At 42.2% G+C, this 21,104-nt stretch overlaps 1 protein-coding gene across 21 annotated transcripts in view; it reads right to left on the minus strand.

Moving 5' to 3' along the window:
* Nucleotides 1–21,104, minus strand: part of LOC100380858 (E3 ubiquitin-protein ligase MYCBP2) — a 354,690-nt gene that overhangs the window by 61,970 nt on the left and 271,616 nt on the right. For 12 of the 21 annotated variants that reach the window (XM_082968826.1, XM_082968820.1, XM_082968823.1 and 9 more), the window contains 5 exons: nt 19,498–19,731; nt 17,361–17,493; nt 12,383–12,508; nt 1,856–2,050; nt 538–648 (listed from right to left, as the gene is read on the minus strand). In XM_082968826.1, coding sequence (XP_082824952.1) covers nt 538–648; nt 1,856–2,050; nt 12,383–12,508; nt 17,361–17,493; nt 19,498–19,731 — 799 coding nt within the window. The remainder of the gene's footprint in view (nt 1–537; nt 649–1,855; nt 2,051–12,382; nt 12,509–17,360; nt 17,494–19,497; nt 19,732–21,104) is intronic. The other 9 variants (XM_082968836.1, XM_082968833.1, XM_082968829.1 and 6 more) reach the window with 6 other exon arrangements.

Genomic DNA, 21,104 nt, shown 5'->3' on the forward strand with positions numbered 1-21,104 from the left:
TTCTCACAGCAAGAACTGGCAAATCTGATGCAGTCCATGAGGAGGAGATGCACTGCAGTACTTAATGCAGCTAGTGGCCACACCAAATACTGACTGTTACTTTGATTTTGACCCCCCCCCCCCTTTGTTCAGGGACACATTATTCAATTTCTGTTAGTCACATGTCTGTGGGACTTGTTCAGTTTATGTCTCAGTTGTTGAATCTTATGTTCATACAAATATTTACACACGTTAGGTTTGCTGAAAATAAACGCAGTTGACAATGAGAGGACATTTCTTTTTTTGCTGAGTTTATAATTGGTCTTTAGAATGGATCCTGTCTAGGGACATTAGTCCCACCCCTAACCTCTATGTGAATAAGTATCTCCCCTATTCCTTCTGATAATTGTAACTAGAGTTCAGTTTAGAACAAATTACCTATTTACCTGTGTTTTACTCTTGATAATCCTATTTATCCTGTTGTTCAGCATTAACTGACTCCGTAACGGATTCCCACATTTCAGTCTGAAGGAGGCATGCATTTTGTATGTTACCCACCCTTTTGCCTGAGAGCAAGAGATGAGAGTGCAGAACCATGCCCAGCCGCGGACGCACTGCTTTTGTGCACACGCTCGTGAGAAGAAGCAAGGCTGCGTGATGAAGAACCATCTACAGCGGAAAACAGTGGTAGGTAAGCAAAACACAGGGAATGAATGCAGGGACACCCTCACAGAGAAAAGAAGCGTAGTGTGTACAGGTAAGTAGAGAGAACAGGTAAGGAAACACACCATACAGAGAAAGAGAAGGAGGGAGAGAGGAGTGAGAGAGGTGGAGTGATGGAGGATGGCCATTGAGAGTGTAAAAAATATGGAGAGTCAGACCAACAGACATATGGAGAGCAGACAGCTATACGAGAACAGAGGGTAGTAAGAGATGCATGAACTAGGGCTGGAAAACATGAGTTTGAGTCAGGGCCTAAGAAAATGGAGTGAATGAAAACTAATTGATACATGTTATACTTTATTGAAACCTAATAGTTGGGAGCATATCCACTGACCTGACCATGAGATTGTCTCTGATTTACGCACCAAAGGTGCTGTGAGTTAAGGTTAGTCATATTGACACATTCTCAAGGCATTTAGTGTGTGCCCAGGACCTTTATAGAGATTCAGAAATGTAAAGAATGAAAGCATGTAGTAAACTAATGCAGTAATAAGTACACTAAATGATGCTTCCTAAATTCATATGATGAATTACACTAAGGTAGTCTACATTTGCAATGGGAGCACTAAGCAGGAATGGGAACTGCAGAGCTGGTGTTTAAAAGTAGAATCAGTGATACGCGTTTACCAAGAGGAGCAGGGTGACTTCTGACACAAACAAAGACCATGCGAAGGCAGAGGCTGCACTCGTCAACATTTGTCGTCAGGCATCTATTAAATTGCAGGAGATAGAAGCAAACCTATGTACAAATGCGTGCGCAAATGCAAGTATCTGTATGGGTGATGTCAAATGCAGCCTTTCGCCTCACTCTCTTGACAATATCTCTGGGCAGACTGCTGCTCGTGATCACGTCATATCGCTGAGTCTCTGTTTAAATCAGGGATGAAGATGGAGAAAGAACACTGGTATATAAACAAAAAGCAGGCAGCTACATTACTAGGCAAGGTATTGTAAGCAGCAGTCAGAACATAACAGCAATGTTAGGGTGTCTTCGGTCCACCCTGCCCCCCAAAAAAACAGAAATAAGCAAAACAAATACGCAAGTAAAAAAATCACAAACAAAAGAGTGATAAGCTAAGGAGGAATTAAGATGGGACCAGGGAGCACCTGGGCAAGCAAGCGTCGACACTGTCATACAGACGGACCGACTTACTCGGAAGCTGTGGCTGCGGCTGAGACACTTGGGACCTGGGGCATTGTCCAAACACAAATGGGCTGTGGACAAGGGAGGAGGAGGGAGGTTGGGCGGCTTGCTCAAATACGGAGGAAGAGGAGGGAGGAGCGGCTGGAGGGAGGAAGGGCCCAGACTGAATGGCACTATTCAGTATGGCAGTCAACCTTTGGTCACCTGCAAATAACGGAAGAGAAGGGGAAGGGGGGACTACAGCTTAGCTTACACTATGGTCTTAGGATTCCAAAAGGTGGGGTATAAATCAATCAATGAATCCATTAAACAGTAACCATTAAAATGTCCATTGATTTATCAATCATCTCCCACACAGGTAATGCCGGAGAGGTGGAAGGGGGTGGGGGTGTGTAGGGGGGTGAGGTGGGAGTTTCTGGATAGGAGGGGAAAAGGAGGTAAACTAAAGTGACATGGGGTAATGGGTGATGTCACAGGGTGGGGTTTTGGGACAGTAATGGCGATTGGCTGGGCCGGGGTTGTGTCACTTGGGACAAAGTGTGGAACCCAAATAGGGAAAATAACACTGTTTGTACTATATGTACTGTAGTATCTCTAAGGTAGAGTGCATCTGCTTTCTACCCAACAACAGAAAACTCCTCTACTTCAGTCATTTCCATATGGAATAAGAAAATGATCTCAATTTCCCTGAAAGATTTTAGGAGAAATGTACAAGTTCAGTGACTCAGTTTTGACTAATTACAGGGTATTATCAAGTATACATAGGTCCATAGAGAGAGATCTTTTGCAAAACTTAAATGGTACCAAATAAATGGTAAGCAAGTTTTGAAAGTCCCCTTTATTCAGACCTATTCTACTGATTAATTTACCTTAAATTTACCAGCTAAGAAAAAAACCTGAGAAAAAGTTGGAGGCATTTTGGAGAGGAAAGTAGTCCAATGAGCCAGTAGGAAGCTGTGGGGGTTGATTCCAATTTGGCAGGACACCCCTTCACTTTGGGGGGGAACTTGTGAACACTGGTGTTGGGAAGATATTCCAGGTCCCACCTGACCTGGCAGAAGCACACTAACTGGCCCATGCACATAGACTGAGACACATTATGACTGAACATAGCAGTGATGTTAGGTATGACATACACACACCATGAAACCCAATGAGACATGCAGAACAAAAAAATGGACAGAGTTAGTGTTTATTGACAGCCCCTGTGGCCTTGGAGGGTCAACTTGATCCAGTATGGGGAAAGAGTGCCGTTGTGGGCACTACCCTGCTTTCCCATGCTTTTGAGTGCACCACGAACTGATAGAATCTGTTTCCACTAGTATTGCTACATTACCCAAAAACACAAGCTAGAAGATTTAGGATTCATCCTGACCAGCTAACAAATTTTAAGGGGTTGTACAAAATGATACCACCCTAGATATTGTGCTGTCTTTGCATATTGCATCCTTATTGGCCATATGCTAATGAGGGCTTGTGGAAATGTAGGGGTTCATGAGGAAAGCATCTCTCTCACGTGGCTTGTAAATGTGAAGCAACGTCAAGCTAGCAATAAACGTCAAGCTAGCCTTCATAAAGATACACCGTTATTAGTTATTTTACTCACGTATATACAAGTCCAATTACGCGACACTGTGTGAGAAGTGGACAAGAACGAGTGTATTTACCAACAGAGTTCAGCTCACCGGGTTCAAAAGTTTTGGGAATAAAATCGAGGAGGCTAATGAGCAGCCACCAGCAGCAGTGGATGAAGGAAGAGGCCAGCCACTCGTGCAAGGTGCAGCGGGAGGGGTACAGATACTCGCAAATGAAGGCCTAAGTGCTACATTTAGCATACAGCCGCCGGAGCCGTTAGATTTTTCTAAACCGCAAGAATGGACCAAATGGATTAGGAGGTTCGAGCACTTTTGTCAGGCGAGTAATCTTCACACATCTACCGAGGAGAACCAGGTAAACACTCATGTACTGTATGAGCGATGAAGCAGATGACGTTTTGGAGGCATCTAAACCTAAACAAACTCAAGCAACAACAAAGTAAGAGATGGATTTCAAGCTGTCTTTATTGTGAAAAAGAAAATGATCTATGAGAAAGCCCGCTTTAACTTGCGGAGAGAGGATAAAATGAAAGTGGATTATTTTGTCACAGCCTTATATGCCCTAGCAGAGCATTGGAACTCTGGACTTTTGTATGATAAGCAAATTAGAGACAGGCTATCTGTTGGATTAGCAGACATGCGTCTGTCAGAACAGATGCAGCTAGATAAAGATCTCTCACAAACTGAAGTGAAAAAGCAGCAGTCACCTGCAAGGTGACATAGTAACGACAAAAGAGGCATGCTCAGTGGATAGAGTTATGCAAAAAGGCAGCCAGTATTAGTGGAAACAGATATTCCAGCTTGAGAAAGCTAGCCATGGTAATGCTAATGACAAATAGCAGCCAAAGTATCAAAACCGTGGCAAAAGCCCTGCACAGTGTGCAGCTAGTGAAGTAGTGTGTGAAGTAGTGTGTGACCCTGTAAACAAGGTTCAAAAGGAGGATGATAGCATTTTCCTAGGAACAACAACAGCAGGAGGCGACCCATGGATGATTCAAGTGATGGACAGAAATGTGAAATTCAAAATAGACACTGGTGCCGACGTGACTGTTATCCCAGACAATGTGTTCAATCACATTTTTGCAGGAACCAGCAAGCCAGCTCTGCTAAAAAAATCAACAAAACCTCTGCTAAGATAAGGAAGAGCATCACAAGTGTAGTTCTACAAAAGGGAGAAAAGGTGACGTGTAGGTCATCAGAGATCTACACACAGCTTTACTAGGAAGACCAGCTATCACACAAAGCTTGAGCTAGTTGATCGACTTGACAGCACTGATTTACAGACACTGAAAGAAAGCTATCCAAAGCTGGTTTTGGCACAGTACAACAACTATATACCATCAAGCTGAAATCCTGCACAGAGCCCTACTCACTCCATGATGGATTCCTATGACATTGCTGCCAAAAGTCTAGAAAGAGCTAGAGAGCAGGCAAGGGTTCAAGATTGTCAACAGAGTGGAGGAGCCCACAGACTGGTGCGCCGGCATGGTGGTTGTCCCAAGAAGAACAGAGACGTGCGGACATGCATCGATTTCACTTGTCTCAACAAGTCAGTGTTTAGAGAAAAATATACTACCCACTGCCGAACAGATCCTTGGCTCACTAGCCGGGGCGAAGATCTTCAGAAAGCTTGATGCGAACATGTGCTTCTTTCAGATCCCGCTAGCGGAGGAGTCAGTTATGCTAACAACCTTCATCACATCTTCCGGACGTTACAATTTCAACCGCCTGCTTTTCGGCATCGCTTCAGCGACTTAACACTTCCAGGACAGAATGGTGACAGAGGTCACTGAAGGGCTGGAAAGTGTGGTCTGTCACATGGATAATGTGTTAATCTGGGGCCAAACACCGGAGGCGCATGATGCCATACTTTCATGCCACATTTCAGAAGATGGAAAAAGTCGGCTTAACTCTGAACTTGGACAAATGTGACCTGTCAAAGCAGGAAGTTAAGTTCCTGAGCCACATTATCTCGGACAAAGGAGTACAGCCCGACCGAAAAAGACAGAGGCTGTCAAGGAGATGGCAGCCCCATCCAACGTCAGCGAGCTGCAGAGTTTCCGAGGTATGGTGAACCAGCTGGCAAAGTTCATCCCTCAGCTGAAAAGGACAAACCTCCGAGACCTACTCTCAAAGAAAAACAACTGGTACCGAGGGGCCAACTAAGCCAGAGCCTTCAAAGAGCTGAAGGAGGAGCTGACATCCACACCCGTGTTAGCCCTGTACGACCCAAACAAAGAGATGTCTAAGCCGATATGTCTTCCTATGGACTAGGAGTGCTGCTGTAGAAGAATAGCAAGGAATGGAGACATGCTTTCTACGCTTCCCAGTCTCTCTTAAGGACCAAGCAGAGATGCACTTTAGTAGAAAAAGAAGCTCTGGGGCTGACATGGGCATGTGGAAGATTCACAGACTTTCTCATTGGTCAACACTTTCAGCTGGAAATTGATCACAAGCCTCTCCTGAGCCTTATGGGGAACCAACCCTTGTGCACCAGTCAAAAAAACTGCTACAGAAAAGGAGCTCATGGAGAGCACAAATATCTATGTGGACGCCATCATGGAACAGCTTCCAGTGAGTGTTTCCTACATGCACAATCTGAGAGAACAACTCAAAGCAGACAGTGTGTGCTCAAAAGTCATGACAACATGTCAGGAAGGATGCTAAGGACCACTGAAACTATACTGGGCAGAACGTGCTTTTCTCACAGTGCACAACGGTCTCCTGTTGAAAGGAACGAGACTTGTCATTCCATCAGCCTTACGAAATGATGTCCTCACCAAGCTGCACGAGGGTCATCAAGGTGTGGTGAAGTGCAGAGAAAGGCACAACAGGCTGTGTGGTTGCTTAGCCTCAGCCAGCAACTGAACAAACTTGTGCTTAATTGCAGGATATCAAAGAGCGCACAAACCACACAGAACCACTCATACCATCACAACTTCCAGAGAGACCCTGATAAAGACTGGGAGCGGGCTTGTCCACTCTGAAAAGCGCCAACTACCAGCTACTAGTGGACTACTTCTTAAGGTACAGTGCCTTGCAAAAGTATTCATCCGCATTGGCATTTTTCCTATTTTGTTGCATTACAATCTGTAATTTAAAAGGATTTTTATTTGGATTTCATGTAATGGACACACAAAATAGTCCAAATTGGTGAAGTGAAATGAAAAAAATTACTTGTTTCCAAAAATTCTAAAAATAATTCAATGGAAAAGTGGTGCGTGCATATGTATTCACCCCTTTACTACGAAGCCCCTAAATAAGATCTGGTGCAACCAATTATCTTCAGAAGTCACATAATTAGTTAAATAAAGTCCACCTGTGTGCAATCCAAGTGTCAAATGACCTGTCACATGGTCTCAGTATGTGTGTGTACACACACACACACACACACGTTCTGAAAGGCCCCAGAGTCTGCAACACCACTAAGCAAGGGGCATTACCAAGCAAGCTGCACCATGAAGGCCAAGGAGCTCTCCAAACAGGTCAGGGACAAAGTTGTGGATTAGTACAGATCAGAGTTGGGTTATAAAAAAATATACAAAACTTTGAACAGCCCACAGAGCACAATTAAATTCATTATTAAAAAATTGAAAGAATATGACACCACAACAAACCTGCCAAGAGAGGGCTGCCCACCAAAACTCACAGACCAGGTAAGGAGGGCATTAATCAGAGAAGCAACAAAGAGACCAAGGATAACCCTGAAGGAGCTGCAAAGCTCCACAGCGGAGATTGGAGTATTTGTCCATAGGACCACTTTAAGCCGTACACTCCACAGAGCTGGGCTTTACAGAAGAGTGGCCAGAAAAAGCCCATTGCTTAAAGAAAAAAATAAGCAAACATGTTTGGTGTTCACCAAAAGGCATGTGGGAGACTCCACAATCATATGGAAATGAGGTACTCTGGTCAGATAAGACTAAAATGTAACTTTTTGGCCATCAAGGAAAACGCTATGTCTGGCGCAAACCCAACATCTCTCTAAGTTGGTCAACTCCACTCCATAATGGCTTCAGCCTGGCACAACTGCTGATGGGACGACAGCTTCATACTACAGTGACGTCACTCGCCAAACACAACAGCGGTCAGCTCAAAGGAAAAGGAGAGTGGTTCAGCAAAGCTTCAACAAGCGTCACAGAGTCAGCAACCTAAGCAGACTCCCACCTGGAAAACAGGTGTGAGTGACTGACTCAAAAGTAACAGGAACAGTGCTGAGGGAACATGCAGCACCACAATGCAACATGTAAGCTCCCCACGTATCTGTCCGCAGGAACAGACATCACCTCATCCCTATAGATGGACCTGAAAACAACAACGCTACACAGGGGAAGATTCAAGAGTCTTCACCACTCCGACAAGCCAGATGTACCTGCTACACCCAGAACAAGGCGTGGGCAAGCAATAGTTAAACCTCAAAGACTGGACCAATAAGTCAAGGCAAACAAGACTGAGCTCTAAGTAAAAAAATAAAATAAAAGACAACAGTTGTCAAGTTGTTACAGTTCTAACTTACCTGTGGGGTAGATTTGTGTTACAAATAATTAGAGATGCATTTTGGGTTAAAGTTCACAGAAAATATGTTCATGACTATGTTCAAATGTTCAAGAAGTACTAGTCAGGAACAGACCTATCAACATAGAGGCAGAATAATCACTTGAGGTCTGTTGAGACAAAGGCAGTCTACACTTTGTACTCCGAAAAGGGGAGATGGTGTTGTTTGCATATTGCATCCTGATTGGCCATATGCTAATGAGGGCCTGTGCGAATTTTGGGGTTCATAAGGCTTGTAATGTGAAGCAACGTCAAGCTAGAAATACATTAGCCTTCAGTTATAGTTACTTTACTCACGCATAGAGAAGTCTGATTACACGACAGGTATGTCGAAAATAAGTTACACTTCTAAAAAGTGAACAGTACCTTTAAGATTTTGCTAATGCTACTATCCTGTCTCCACTATCCCCAAAACTACAAAAGTAGAGAGAAATTCTGAAGCCAACACTCTTAATTAACATCCACATGCCACCCCTGATTTGAGAATCTAAAAGCAAGACCAAAGCTGTGTTTTAATACTCATACTAACGGCACTATCCGTACTATTTGTGACGTGAATTGAGTATATAGTATGCTTACTGGTCATAGCATGGATATAGGAAGTATGCCAAAAGTTCCCGGATGTCGTACTAAATTCGCCAAAATACAAAGTATGCATGCAGTAGACACTTTTCCGTGCTTTTAGGGCCCATAATGCAATGGGCATGGCTTCACAACATTTTCAGATTTGAAGAAAATGGCGGAAAATATGCAGCTGAAGTCCGACGAAAGAGGATAAATTCATTGCTTTAACTAACTAAGAAAAAATGTAAGAAAATGTTGAGCAATGTAATAAAGTATTGACTTTTCAAATAAGTTAAGTTGCACGTTATGTTGTATGACAATTTGTTAGCTACGTTATCCTTACGAACCGCATAGTATTACATCAGTGGGTACCGATATGTTAGCTAGCTACCTAATCTTAGTTGGCTACTAATACATCAAACTTGCCAGGCAGTATTATTAAGTATCTGCAATCTAACTAACTACCCAACATGTACGGACTTCATTATTCACATCATTCTTAGCTAAGTGGATTAGTCGTTTTGCGTTTCAAATGGACATTGTTCATTCTGGCTATCTACCCCGATTTCAGAGCACTTTCGCGCAGAACTGATGAATATACGAATGCTCAACACACGTTGAATATGGCCAGTGTCAGTAAACATTGGCAAAAAAAATTTTTTAATACAGTTACAACACTCTAGATAACATGAAAACAGCCTAACCAGCTTTGCTAAGGCGAGTAAAATGGTCAGAGTGAGGTGTTCTGTCTTATTTGTGTCTGGAAGAAGCTAGCAAATGTTAGCCAGTTAGCTTGGGTGCTCGAGTGCCGTTGAACGCTCGGATCAAGCCTACTCCTCGGTCAGTGTCCAATGTGCACTCTGAAAGCTCCGAATTTATCAACGGACAATCTGACAACACTCTGGATTTATGAACGTCCAGAGCGCGCACTGGCACTCCAGATTGAGTTTATGAACACAACAGAAATCATAAAATGTTTAGCATTTCTTATGCTAACAAGCTAGCAAGATGTTGCATAGCAACAGCATCAACTTCCGGTAGAGAGGCGAAGCTACAGTACGCTCAACTGAAACGGACCGTTCGTTTACAGTAAAATAAAATTAACTAATAGTATGTAGTACATACTTATTAAGTACAGTTGTAGTCGGAGTTTACATACACCTTAGCCAAATACATTTAAACTCAGTATTTCACAATTCCTGACATTTGTTCCTAGTAAACATTCCCTGTCTTAGGTTAGTTAGGATCACCACTTTATTTTAAGAATCTGAAATGTCAGAGTAATAGTAGAGTGAAATGATTTAATTCAGCTTTTATTTCTTTCATTACATTCCCAGTGGGTCAGAAGTTTACATATACTCAATTACTATTTGGTAGCATTGCCTTTAAATTGTTTAACTTGGGTCAAACGTTTCGAGTAGCCTTTCACAAGCTTCCCATAATAAGTTGGGTGAACTTGGGCTCATTCCTCCTGTCAGAGCTGGTGTAACTGTCAGGTTTGTAGACCTTGCTCGCACACGCTTTTTCAGTTCTGCCCACTAATTTTCTATTGGATTGAGGTCAGGGCTTTGTGATGGCCACACCAATACATTGACTTTGTTGTCCTTCAGCCCTTTTGCCACAACTTTGGAAGTATGCTTGGGGTCATTGTCCATTAGGAAGACCCATGTGTCCAAGCTTTAACTTCCTGACTGATGTCTTGAGATGTTGCTTCAATATATCCACATCATTTTTAATCCTCATGATGTTATCTATTTTGTGAAGTGCACCAGTCCCTCCTGCAGCAAAGCACCAAGACAACACGATGCTGCCAACCCCGTGCTTCACGGTTGGGATGGTGTTCTTCGGCTTGCAAGCGTCGCCCTTTTTCCTCCAAACATTAAGATGGACATTATGGCCAAACAGTTCTATTTTTGTGTCATCAGACCAGAAGACATTTCTCCAAAAAGTCCCCATGTGCAGTTGCAAACCGTAGTCTGGCTTTTTTATGGCAGTTTTGGAGCAGTGGCTTCTTCCTTGCTGAGCGGCCTTTCAGGTTATATCGATATAAGACTCGTTTTACTGTGGATATAGTTACTTTTGTACCCGTTTCCTCCAGCATCTTCACAAGGTCCTTTGCTGTTGTTCGGGGATTGATTTGCACTTTTTCGCATCAGAGTACATTCATCTCTAGGAGACAGAACGCGTCTCCTTCCTGAGCGGTATGACGGCTGTGTGGTCCCATGGTGTTTATACTTGCGTACTATTGTTTGTACAGATGAACGTGGTACCTTCAGGTGTTTGGAAATTGCTCCCAAGGATGAACCAGAATTGTGGAGTTCTACAATTGTTTTCTGAGGTCTTGGCTGATTTCTTTTGATTTTCCCATGATGTCAAGCAAAGAGGCACTGAGTTTGAAGGTAGGCCTTGAAATACATCCACAGGTACACCTCCAATTGACGCAAATGATGTCAATCAGCCGATCAGAAGCTTCTAAAGCCATGACATAATTTTCTTGGAATTTTCCAAGCTGTTTAAAGGCACAGTCAACTTAGTGTATGTAAACTTCTGACCCACTGGAATTGTGATACAGTGAATTATAAGTGAAATAATCTGTCTGTAAACAATTGTTGGAAAAGTTACTTGTGTCATGCACAAAGTAGATATCCTAACGACTTGCCAAAACTAGTTTGTTAACAAGACATTTGTGGAGTGGTTGAAAAATGAGTTAATGACTCCAACCTAAATGTATGTAAACTTCTGACTTCAACTGTATGTAGTATACAGTATGTTAGTATGGGTATTTGATCACAGCTTAAGAGAACCCAGGAAGCCCACAGGACATTGTGAGATAAGAAGCAGGAAGTAAACAGGAAGTAAAAGACAGTGGATGCAGAATGACAGTGAGAGAAGAATTGATGAAGAGCAACTGTATGTGGACAGTGGAGACTTGTGCATCTCTTCAGCAGTTCCCTAGTCAGTCAATCATACGTGTTGTACCCAAAGTGAAAATGTATCATAGTTGTTAAAATAAGGCACTGAATAAATTATTTTGACAAGTGGATTAATTGATGAATACTTTTTTTAAATGTAACCTTTATTTAACTAGGCAAGTCAGTTTCTTATTTACAATGCCTACTCTGGCCAAACCCTAACCCGGACGACGCTGGGCCAATTGTGCGCCGCCCTATGGGACTCCCAATTACGGCCGGTTGTGATATAGCCTGGAATCGAACCAGGGTCTGTAGTGACACCACTAGCACTGAGATGCTGCGCCACTCGGGAGCCTGCGAGGTTTGTCAGGAAAAGGAAACTACTCCAATGTGAAATTAAATAAATATTTTTGACATCCTCACTTGAGATATGACTGCATAACTACAACTAGCACAATAAATCTGAGTGTCTCCAATAATCTGATTTGCACCGGCAACGTCATGAGTATATCAAGTCAGAATATTACTAGTCAGACAACTTATCATATTAGGAGTTATAAGGAGAGTTGCAATGTAAGGCTAGTAATCTTTTTTTAAATGAATTGACAGTTGCTAGGGACCTATGTGTGAGGCAGCCTGGTAGCTACATCTGGGTTTTGTTCATTTGGGCGCACAACAGACCATGTCTTAAAACACTTTGCAACGGACATCAAAAACTAGCATTTCCTACTGGAATAGATACACTACTTGCCCATTTCACTTGAACCATTTTCTTAAGTTTTGTGCCTCATAGCCAAGACCCAGGTTCTGGGCTTTCCGAAAGCAGAAGCAGCTGTAGCTACCAAGCCACAGCTGCATGTATAACTGTGTAGGCATCCCTCTACCGCCCAACCACGTGCCCCGGCATGCCTCACCTTTGTTGTTTGAGATACCGTAGTCAAAGCCCTGTGCCCCATTGGCTGCAGTAGCCCTGTTGAAGGCCTGGACAGAGAAGGGGCTAGGTGGTGGGGTCTGGGCCCCGTGCTCCAGAAGGGTTTGTTCTGTTGGGAGAGGAGACAGAGCTGGACCACGTTAGCTCCACCAACAACAGCACCCAAAACATCCATTCATATCCACGTTATACTCGTTTAAGTTACTGTCCAGTGAAAATCTCACTTTTAAAAGTTGATATATTCTGTTAACTTATACTCAAATAATGCTGTAGACTCTTCACATACTCGTATTTGCAGCCAAAGCAAAAATGTAATTAACAAATAAACTTATATTAAACAGACAGTTTTTTAAAAAGCTCGCATTTCCTCATATAACATGACGTCACGTTTTTGGCAGAGGTCGTCTCATTGGCGAAGCTGGCTAATCAGCTGTTTACCATACCATTCTGTTGTTGGGGTACGCAGACCACCATTCAAAACACAGAAAAGCTTTTTAACATACTTAACTTCTTTGGGATAGGGGGCGGTATTTTGACATCCGGATGAAAAGCGTGCCCAAAGTAAACTGCCTGCTACTCAGGCCCAGAAGCTAGGATATGCATATAATTGGTAGATTTGGATAGAAAACACAAACGTTTCTAAAACTGTTTAAATAATGTCTGTGAGTATAACAGAACTGAAATGCCAGGCGAAACCCCGAGGACAAACCATCAAAAAAAGAAAAGAAAATCAGCATACCACTGATTTCAATGGCTGGCACTTTTATAATAGGGTGAAATCGTCCCCGATTGCAGTTCCTAGGGCTTCCACTTTAGAAAGAGTTTCAGGCTGGTTTATGGAGAAATGAGGGAGAAGCAGTTTTTCTAAGTGGCTCCCATTTTGGCTGTAGTGTTTCCAAGCGCATGGCAGAGAGAGTGCGTTCTTTTTGTTTGTCTCCGGGTAAAGACAATAACAATTGTCCGTCTTAAATTGTATTGTTTATTTGCGTATTACGGTACCTAAGGTTTGATTATAAATGGTTATTGATTTGTTTGGATAAGTTTATTGGTAACGTTTGGGGTTCATTTTGTATGCATTTTGAAGGAGGGAAACCGAGTGGATTATTGACTGAAGCGCTCCAGCTAAACTGAGTTTTTATGGATATAAAGAAGGACTTTATCGAACAAAAGGACCATTTGTAATGTAACTGGGACCTTTTGGAGTGCCAACAGAAGATCTTCAAAGGTAAGGCATAAATTATATCGCTATTTCTGACTTTCGTGTCGCAACTCCCTGGTTGAAAATGATTTGTTATGCATTTGTGTACTGGGCGCTGTCCTCAGATAATCGCATGGTTTGCTTTCATCGTAAAGCCTTTTGTCGTATAGCCTACAGCTGCAGCGATCGGTAAGCTGCTCTGACAGCTGATGCTTAAAGTTTGAGAGGGAGATACAAGTCTCCAACTTCAGTGATTTTTGCAATTCGTTCCAGTCATTGGCAGCAGAGAACTGGAAGGAAAGGTGGCCAAAGGAGGTGTTGGCTTTGGGGATGACCAGTGAAATATATCTGCTGGAGGGTGTGCTACGGATGGGTGTTGCCATGGTGACTAGTGAGCTGAGAAAGGTGGAGCTTTACCTAGCAAAGACGTATAGATCACCTGGAGCCAGTGGGTTTTGCGACAAATATGTAGCGAGGACCAGCCAACGAGAGCATACAGGTCGCTGTGGTGGGTAGTATATGGGGCTTTGGTGACAAAACGGATGGCACTGTGATAGACTGCATCCAATTTGCTGAGTAGAGTGTTGGAGGCTATTTTGTAAATGACATCGCCGAAGTCAAGGATCGGTAGGATAGTCAGTTTTACGAGGGTATGTTTGGCAGCATGAGTGCAGGAAGCTTTGTTGCGAAATAGGAAGCCGATTCTAGATGCTGAATATGAGTCTGGAAGGAGAGTTTACAGTCTAGCCAGACACCTAGGTATTTATAGTTGTCCACATATTCTAAGTCAGAACCGTCAGGAGTAGTGATGCTAGTCCGGTGGGTGGGTGTGGGCAGCGATCGGTTAAAGAACATGAATTTGGTTTTGCTAGCATTTGAGAGCAGTTGGAGGCCACAGAAGGAGTGTTCTAGGGCATTGAAACAGCATTTGTTGTTGAAGTAGAAGTCCTGGGAGTGCATTCTGACAAAGAACAGCAAAGGTAATCCAATTTATCTAATACTAATTCTGAGTTTTGTGAGCACCAAACTTGGTGGGTGTCAAATTAGCTAGCCTGTGATGGCCGAGCTATCTACTCAGAATATTGCAAAATGTGCTTTCGCCAAAAAGCTATTTTAAAATCTGACACCGCGATTGTATAAAGGAGTTCTGTATCTATAATTCTTAAAATAATTGTTATGTATTTTGTGAACGTTTATCGTGAGTAATTTAGTAAATTCACCGGATGTTTGTGGTGGGTATGCTAGTTCTGAACATCACATGCTAATGTAAAAAGCTGGTTTTTGATATAAATATGAACTTGATTGAACAAAACATGCATGTATTGTATAACATAAGGTCCTAGGAGTGTCATCTGATCATCAAAGGTTAGTGCTGCATTTAGCTGTGGTTTTGGTTTTTGTGACATATATGCTTGCTTTGAAAATGGCTGTGTGATTATTTTTGGCAGGGTACTCTCCTGACATAATCTAATGTTCTGCTTTCGCTGTAAAGCCTTTTTGAAATCGGACAATGTGGTTAGATTAACGAGAGTCTTGTCTTTAAAATGGTGTAAAATAGTCATATGTTTGAGAAATTGAAGTTATAGCATTTTTGAGGTATTTGTATTTCGCGCCACGCTTTACCGCTTGCGGAACGTCTGTCCTTAAGAAGTTAACATAGTGTCTAAAAAAGGGCCAGATGTGTACAGAATGGTGTCGTCTGCGTAGAGGTGGATCAAAGAATCACCCGCAGCAAGAGCGACATCATTGTAATATATAGAGAAAAAGCGTCGGCCCGAGAATTGAACCCTGTGGCACCCCCATAGAGACTGCCAGACGTCCGGACAACAGGCCTTCCGATTTGATACACTGAACTCTCTCTGAGAAGTAGTTAGTAGTTAGTGAACCAGGCGAGGCAGTCATTAGAGAACCCAAGGCTGTTGAGTCTGCCGATAAGAATACGGTGATTGACAGAGTCGAAAGCCTTGGCCAGGTCGATGAAGACGTCTGCACAGTACTGTCTTTTATTGATGGCGGCGTTGATATCGTTCAGGACCTTGAGCGTGGCTGTGAGTTTACTTCAAATAATGAGGCATGTCTTACCTATTTTATAAATACTTCCTCATGCCAATAACCAGGCCTTATCTCCTGTTTTATTGGTTTTCATATCAACTTCTTTTCATTGTCCAAAAGCACAATCCTAGTCATATTAGCAACCCATCATAGCTGTTGCTCTAAGATTCCTACTCTTTCTAACAAATATTTTAATCTCTGTCACATATGAAACTACTTGCATTAGTTGCGCTGTTTAGAACGGTGTTTTCCGCTAATTGCATTTGGGCAAATGTTTGAAAATGCCGTTTTATTATCTGCTTCATTACAGGAGTTGCATGTTCACCTCTAAAGGATCCCCCCCCCCCCCCCCCCCCCCAGCAGGACAGTTGAGCTAACGTTGGCTAATGTGATTAGCATGAGGTTGTAAGTAACAAGAACATTTCCCAGGACACAGACATATCTGATATGGGCAGAAAGCTTAAATTCTTGTTAATCTAACCGCACTCTCCAATTTATAGTAGCTAATACAGTGAAAGAATACCATGCTATTGTGAAATTTTTTATTTTTTATTATTTATTATTCTATTGTCTGAGGAGAGTGCACAGTTATGAACTTGAAAATGTATTAATAAACCAATTAGGCACATTTGGGCAGTCTTGATACATTTTGAACAGAAATGCAATGATTCATTGAAACAGTCTAAAACTGTTTGCACATACACTGCTGCCATCTAGGGGCCAAAATCTAAATTGCATCTAAATCATATATTGGCTTTTTTCTTGCATTTCAAAGATGAAAAATAAAAACAAATGCATGTTTTTTCTTTGTATCATCTTTTACCAGATCTAATGTGATATATTCTCCTACATTAATTTCACATTTCCACAAACTTCAAAGTGTTTCCTTTCAAATGGTATCAAGAATATGCATATCCTTGCTTCATATCCTTGCTTCAGCTCCAGGCAGTTAGATTTGGGTATGTCATTTTTGGCGAAAATTGAAAGAAAAAAGTCAGACCCTTAAGAGGTTTTAATAGGCCTTTTGACTAAGACGATAGGCTTGCTATTCTTGCATGTTTTCATTAAGCTCAAAGAAAATCTCTGGTTCTTGTATGCATTCATAGTATCAAAGAGGAAGAGTCAAAGCGAGAGTTTTCACTCTCCCAAAAATTTTCGAAATAAGCCCAATGAGTTTCTATGGGCTTTTTTGGGGCCTAAGCTTGTCGCCTGCCTTGGGACGACTCCTATTGTTAGGGCGGAAACATAAGCATCTCGTCATTATATGTACAGATCTCTGATAGTATTTTCTGTTGGTCACGTGTTTAATGTTTGGAAAAAATGTAACCATTTGTTGAACAGGTAAATGAGGGTCAGTCAGTCGGCAGCAAAATTGACAGAAATGTGCATCCCTACTTGCAAGCTAGCGACTTAGCTATCAAGTTAGAAAACCAAATCCATTGCTGGAGCCCTTAGTTAGATAGTTAACTTATAGTTAGTTATAAGCAGCGGCGTAGCACACACCCCTGCAGCTCCCGCGAGGGGGGGGCCGAACCCCCAAATTTGTATTTTATTTTTATGGACGGTCCTGAAAATCACGCTGTGGCAAAAAAATATATACCCCGGTATACGGTATTTACGGTATACCGCCAAGCCCAATACAGACCCTGATCCAAAAATAAAAAAAGGACACAGGAGTAAAAAGCAGTAAGTTAAGTTAAAAGGCTCTTACCTTCCTCATGGCGTAGGTACTGGTTTCCCCCACGGTCTCGGGCCAGAGACCAGGCCTCTCCTTCGTCGCTCTCGCAGAACTCCACCACACTGTTTTTGTCCAGCTGCACCCACGTCCCATCCGTGTTTACCACCTGACGCACAACACAATGCTCTTTATCCCTATATACGCGCACACACAAATGCTACAGTCCACACACGCACACAGCACCATTCTCTCAAATACAATCCCATCCCCCTATACATGAATGTACATCATTCCTTCAGAACAATTCCATACGTCATTGTAGCTATAATATTTCTCATAAAAGCAGCATTTTGCAGAGATCACTGGCTAAAGAGAATTAATTAAACAACTTACTCTAAAAGTGAATCATATTGAAAGGTAAATTCATGATTGTCTTGGTTTTCTAAAGGTCCTGAAAAAATCATCACTTTAGACAGACGGACACAAATGGAAAGTGGAAATGTTAATAAATGCAGAGATTGCACTGCATAGAGAGAGCGAGCGAGACTTAGTGAGTATTTCTATTATTCTTCGTAGCTTAGTATCTCCTTGCCACCTTCTCAACCCTACTGGAGGAGGTTCAAGGTTCCTCCCCTTAGACCATCTTTTCCGATGCGTGTTGAGAAGGAGACGAGGAGATAGGATGTGGGGAATCGAGGAAAGATTCAATGAGAAAGAGCCGGGGAGCCATTGGTTCAGAGAGGGCATTCTAGTAACAGCATGACAACACCACATCCCCAATCAGAGGTCAAGCAGGAAGTAGGCAACATTCAGCACATCCGGGTCAAGGAATTTTAGAGAGTATAAAAATGTCCACCAAGAAACAAGATGACAGAAGGTGTAAGAGAGAAGATTCATCTGAGGTACAGTATGGCTTCAGCATTTCAAGAATCCAATGTCAGAAAATAGTGAATGATATTTTTTTTTTGCAAACAGAAAATATTGAATCAGTTTCAAATTATAAATAAACTAAGATAGTTTAAACTATCCTGAACAAAAATATAAATGCAACGTGGAGTGCACAAAAATCTTATTTCCCTCAAATTTTCTGCACAAATGTTTTTACATCCCTGTTAGTGAGCATTTCTCCTTTGCCAAGATAATCCATCCACCTGACAGATGTAGCATTTCAAGAAGCTGATTAACAGCATGATCATTACACAGGTGCCAGGGACAATAAAAGGCCACTCTAAAATGTGCAGTTTTGTCACAACACGACAGATGTCGCAAGTTTTGAAGGAACGTGCAATTGGCATGCTGACTGCAGGAATGTCCACCAGAGCTGTTGCCAAATAATTCAATGTTGATTTCTCTACCATAAGATGCCTCTAATGTAATTATAGAGAATTTGGCAGTATGTCCAACCGGCCTCAACCGCAGACCACATGTAACCACGCCAGCCCAGGACCTCCAAATCCGTCTTCTTCACCTGCGGGATCGTCTGACACCAGCCACCGGGACAGCTGATGGAACTGAGGAGTATTTATGTCTGTAATAAAGCCCTTTTGTGAGGAAAAACTCATTCTGATTGGCTGGGCCTGGCTCCCAACTGGGTGGGCCTATGACCTCCCAGGCCCACCCATGGCTGCGCCCCTGCCCAGTCATCTGAAATCCATAGATTTCAATTGACTGATTTCCTAATATGAACTGTAACTCAGTAAAATCGTGAACATTTTGCATGTTGCGTTTATATTTTTGTTCAGTATATATTAAAATGAACGAAAATGTATAAATGCAAAAGGAAACAAAAAAGGAAAAAAAATGCTGTAGCCACTGGAGTGTGTTCTTTAAAGAAAAGAGCCTCCACATGTTGAAAGAAAGGACAGAGCACACACCCACACCCAAAGGCATCTCATGTATTCACCCTTTCAATGGTAAAGTACATACATCCAAAACAAGTAAACCAATTTACAAGCAAAAGGGGGAGGAAACAAGACATTACAACTTCTGTCTGTTTTGCAAAGAGAGATCAAAGTAGAAGAGTGAAACAAAAAAAAACGGTATAAGAACTACAAAATAGTAACTAAGTAATCTAGATTGATTAATTATCATTTAAAGGTAGCCACAATAAGTCATTTAAGACATCACATTTGTTATTTTCAGTTTTTTTTTGGGGGGGGGGGGTGCGTACCTCGCCTACTGCCTTGACCGTGTTCCCAAGTACTAACATTCCAATGGGGATACCCCTAAGGTTTGGGCAGCTTCTGATGTTGTGACCCGAGGGACCCGTCTTCACTACCTTATAAAGCCCAGGGCCACCGCCCTGCCCCACCCTGTCCTGCTCCCACATGGAGGGGGCCTCTTGGGAGGGGCGGCCGCTGGAGCTCACCTCCTTAACACTCTGCTCCGATTGGCCTCCTGCCTCCTGCAAGAGGGAATTGACAGGCGTTAATACCAATCAGGCTAGGTTAGAAGACTACAGTCAATGGAAGAGTATTGATGGATTTGCCTGATGTGATGTCATATTTTCATCCTGATTCCTGACAACTGTGTGTGTATGTGTCTTATGACTAGTGTTTCAAGTTATCAAATAATCAAAGTTCCATCATTTCTATTCAAGTTTTACAGTACTGTCCAAAGAGCTATCAGTTCAACAAAACCAGTAGGATTCACTCTCTGTAACAAATGTTGACATAAACCTAAAGCATAGCTCCCGAGTGGCATAGCTCCCGAGTGGCGATCCCAGGCTGTATCACAACCGGCCGTTCATAACTGACTTGCCTAGTTAAATAAAGGTAAAAAAAAAACGTACTTCAATGCTGCAGCAATGACTATGAGATCTTTCGAGGACACCCTATGAGCATCAAGTGCACAGGTTGTTGTTGGGCTGATACTGTCTCAATGGCATAAAGTGGACAAGACAGGTTTCATTGGCAACACATGAATGCCACAAAGTTCTCAAAAAGTGTGACGACTAAAAGTATGACTAAATTCATCAACTAAAATAATGTATCACTTCATACTGTGCAAGCCTGAAATATGTTTCAATTGTTTCATAGATGTGTGGTTATGGGTAGACTTCTACTAACAAGGGAGATGAATGTTAGCATGGGAAAAATCTGAAAAGAATTATCCACTCACTACTGTAAATTGCTCTGGATAAGAGCATCTGCTAAATTACGAAAATGTCAAATGTAAATGACAAAATGGGGGCCAGAGTACTAGACACATACAGTAGGCTACATGTCATCTACCCTTTCATACAAAAGCCACATGTAACATATTAGTGTTATTGTTATTAATCCTCATGCAACACACAAATGTCCATTTCACTCAATAGCTTGAATATCATGTGAAATGGGAACAAAGTTATCACGGGACAGACGGCATAACAAATGGACCTTGAATGAATAGTTGATTCCTAAAGGGGAATTGAGGTAGAACGACAGTGTTCTTAAATTAAACTACTCAGAAAGTCATGCAACTGTGGTTAAAAACTCAAAGTTCACTATAACTCAAATTCAAAAACTTCACAGGGGGGAGGGGTTTCAATAGGAAACGTAGAAATAACAGATGGATGAAAAAGCAACAGAGCAGCCAAGCCATACACATCTCTCCTTCACACAACTCACCTGTGGGAATATAGTTAAGGGGGTCCACAACAAAAAGCCGATATCTCTGACTCCTTGGCTAGCGTTAAAGACACTCTGAGCAACAAATCGTAAGTACAAGTCAAGAAACGGCAAGAGGATTAATTTAAGTGTGAGAAAAAGGGAGAGAACAAGCGCTGATGTATGT

This window comes from Salmo salar, chromosome 25 (assembly GCF_965601325.2).
Source record: "Salmo salar chromosome 25, fSalSal1, whole genome shotgun sequence".
Lineage (NCBI taxonomy): Eukaryota > Metazoa > Chordata > Actinopteri > Salmoniformes > Salmonidae > Salmo > Salmo salar.